The 3,654-nt window shown below is 24.7% G+C and overlaps 2 protein-coding genes across 2 annotated transcripts in view; one reads left to right on the top strand and one right to left on the bottom strand.

The window, feature by feature from the left end:
* LOC101511716 (delta(7)-sterol-C5(6)-desaturase-like) overlaps nucleotides 1-1,481 on the bottom strand; it is a 4,121-nt gene extending 2,640 nt beyond the window's left edge. The window contains exon 1 of the mRNA XM_004489481.4: nucleotides 1,128-1,481. Coding sequence (XP_004489538.1) covers nucleotides 1,128-1,368 — 241 coding nt within the window. The 5' untranslated portion in view covers nucleotides 1,369-1,481. The remainder of the gene's footprint in view (nucleotides 1-1,127) is intronic.
* A 1,940-nt stretch (nucleotides 1,482-3,421) lies between these two features.
* LOC101511386 (uncharacterized) overlaps nucleotides 3,422-3,654 on the top strand; it is a 2,665-nt gene continuing 2,432 nt past the window's right edge. Inside the window, exon 1 of the mRNA XM_012712687.3 lies at nucleotides 3,422-3,636. Within this exon, the coding sequence (XP_012568141.1) occupies nucleotides 3,520-3,636 (117 nt within the window). The 5' untranslated portion in view covers nucleotides 3,422-3,519. The remainder of the gene's footprint in view (nucleotides 3,637-3,654) is intronic.

The raw sequence follows: 3,654 nt of genomic DNA, 5'->3' as shown, positions 1-3,654 counted from the left end.
CGTGTAGGGGCTATCTAAACGAGTCTCTAATCAATTCATATAGGTATGCAACAATGAACATCTAACAATCTGATTGATTAGACTACTGAATTATGAAGTACTGGCACAAACATCGGACAAAACACCGACATGTAGAGGCTGATAATCATTTCAGAAAATAGAAGTGATTGAATATAACTATGTGTTAGTGTCGCACAAGTGTAAGACACCGACACATGTCAAACACTCGGGCACGCCTTCAACCTGCATGCTACATAGCTATTGAACATCCATTGATAGTAGAATCTCTTTTTTAAATTTGGAAACAAGGACCATAAGTATGATTCTACATAGCTGAAGAACAAACAAAGACCACAAAACAGAAAATTCTGCATCTTGTAAAGTTCACAGAAGAGTGTAATAGAAGCCCTCTAGTAATGCGTAAAGATAAAATGGAGATAATATATATATATATATATATATAATGAATTAAAAAAAAAAAAATAACAACATCAAAATTAAAATGCAGAAATACTAGGATTAGCACTGCAATGTTAATGACCCAAAGAATATCAAAATAAAAATATATCATCATAAACAGTTAAATCAGAGAAGAACTAAAATCTAATTGAACTTCAATTTGTCACCCTAGGAATTACTAAAACTAAACACATTAAACCAAAAACAAGAACACACAAAGACCAACAACCAAAGCTAAAAAAACTATAAAAAAACAAATCAATCTACAGCAAGAAGGAATCATCAGATTAACAAAGTAAGCAAAACCCATTTCAAATCAAAGCAAAAAGATAACATCTTTCATAAAAGATCAATCCAAAAAAGCAAAGTCAACCACTGAAAATCACAAGCTAGCACACTGAAATCTAATTGAACTTAAAAAATGAATCAGATTAACAATTAACAACAAACCAGATAATCAAACCTAAAAATAATAAACCAAAAACAACAATCAAAGTAAAAAAAAAAAAACTAGAAAAAACAAGTCAACACTACATCAAGAATGAATGAGATTAACAATTAACAAAAACAAGCAAAACCCATTTCATATAAAATAAAAAAGATTACAACTTTAACAAAAGAACAATCCAAAAAACAAAGATTGATTAATTTTTATTTAAAAAAGGTACCTTTAGGGAGAAAAACGTTGCGTTTCCAATAGTAAATGTAGAAAGACCATAAGAAACCAGAGATGAAGTAAAGAAGGACGCCACCAATGTAGTTTCGAAGCCATGTTTGTAAGAACCGAGGGAGTGGGGCCCACAAGATGTGTGGCAATAAGGAACCAAGTACAATGCGGTTGTAGAAATCAGTGTCTTCTATGAACAATGTGCGGTAATCGTTTATTGTTGGGTCATTTGTGATCTCCATTGTTGGAACTACAAGTACAACAAATTGTGACAGTGAAGAGAGAGAGAGAGAGAGAGAGAGAGAGTTATCAAATTGAGACTTGAAATGAATTTGTTTAACACCTCCAATTTTAAACTATACACACTAGATTGGGGATATTAATCCCAACACTGCAAAAATAATACTCTTTTTATTTAAGATTTTTGTAGATATATTAAAAATATAATAATTAAAATTAAAAAATTATATTTAATTAAATTGTCCATCTTTATAATTTGTGAGTTTATTATTATTATTATTATTATTATTAAAATATTTATAATAATTACCTTAAATATAATTATTTTTTATATTTATAATATTTATACTAAAAAGAATACAGACATATAATAAGATTATATTTAATATATGACATGTCTTGAATATAATTATCTTTTATAAAAAAAAAAACTAAGAGCATACGCATATAAATTAATTTGCCTTATTATTTCTTTTTATTTCTTTAAGCAATTAAATAAGGGACATAACTCATGAAATTTTCTTTAATGAATTACATTATCAAATTATAAAGTGAAAAGAAATTTACATTATCAAATTATAATGAATTATATATAACTTTGTCAAAAAAAAATTAATTATATATTAAAATTATAATTAAAGTTTATATTTTTATTGACAAAAAAAATATCATGTATTTTCAATGATTTGATAATTATAATTAAGTGATAATATAAATTTTTTATATTAATAATATATATAAATTCCTCTTTACTTTGTGTTTTTTTAAGGACAATATTACATTTTGATCATTGATAAAATAACATTACAATCTGTTTGGGAAGAAAATACTACCATTTTCTTAAAATAATTGTTGTTTATCTTATGAAAAATAATAAATTTTCATTTTTTTTTTTTTTGTTCTAACTTTTGAAAAGTTAACCTACATGAAGCTTTTTAATTGTGCTACATTTAAGAGCTTTAACTATTCATGTTAATTGTGCTTCATTTAATTGTACTCGAAAAATTCATAGAACTTAAATTCAACCAAAACAATTAATAACAAGTTGGTTCGGCTTAAACAAACTACTTATTTTCAAATTAAAAAAAAAAAGTTGTTGAAAGAATCTGAAGAAAGTAAGTTATGTTTTCTTGACACTAAATTTATATACTACAAAAATATTGTCATGATCCTATAAAAAATGTTTATATAAACAAATATATCAATACATATGTGACAAAATGATGACTTCATTATTACTAAACACAAATTTCAAGATTGTTATATTCTTATATTTTTTTCATTTTTAACACTATTAAAATATTTTTTTATATTTAGTCAAAAATAGTATATTAATATATGTACATGATAAAAAGCATTAAAAGAAACTATCTCTCACACAATCGTATTTAATTCTTCATAAATACTAAATTTATTCAAGAATTGGAAGGCTTTAGCAACTTCTGAGGAATGTCATGTGAAGAACAATATATGGTTATGATTTTGATTCTTGATTCGTCTAATAGATTAAGAGTGTTGCATGATGGTCATATGTGGACCACCTATTATTATGATGATGGCATAAGATAAATGTTCGCCCATAGTCTAATGTATTTTTTTTTTTCTTGATGTTTCCTTTCATTCTATCACTATGATTTAACTTTGAATATTTAAATTTTAACATGATAATGATTTAACTTTGAAAAATATTTAAAATTTTAAAGATTATTTTGATTATATAAAAAGAAAAAGTTAATAATTATTAATATTTTTAATTAGAATAATAATATAGTAATATTAATTTGATAAAATAAAATAAATATTTATTTTGTATTAAATCGACGTCAATAATAATGTATAACTCAATTATTTTTTCTTTTAAGAATGCATAACTTTAAATCAAAAGTTTTATTATGAATTTATCAATTGTGATAATTTTCAGATAAAATTACCTTATATCATAAACTATTTTTTATGACAAAATCATAAATTGCTTTTAAATACTTATTTCCCTTGCAGAAAATAAAATAAAAAGATTGTTAACTAATTTTTTTCTATAAGTTTTCGACTTAATATGATTAATTAAAGCCCAAACAAACAAAAATTTATTAATCCACAAAAATAAAAAGAGGGAAAAAGTTCAAATCCCTAATATGATGAAAATAAATTGAGAGATGGAAAAGGGAGAAGAAGAAGATCGTAGAAGAGAAGCAGCAATTTCATCAACACTTTCTCTTCAACCTAATTTCAATCCCAAAGGCGTTACTCAAGATCAACTCTCAAAGTTTCGTGTTAGTACTCTCAAAGTG

The sequence above is a fragment of the Cicer arietinum genome, chromosome 2, assembly GCF_000331145.2.
Source record: "Cicer arietinum cultivar CDC Frontier isolate Library 1 chromosome 2, Cicar.CDCFrontier_v2.0, whole genome shotgun sequence".
Classification (NCBI taxonomy): Eukaryota; Viridiplantae; Streptophyta; class Magnoliopsida; order Fabales; family Fabaceae; genus Cicer; species Cicer arietinum.
Note: the sequence above shows the minus strand (reverse complement) of the source record. Positions and strands in the feature narration are given on the sequence as shown.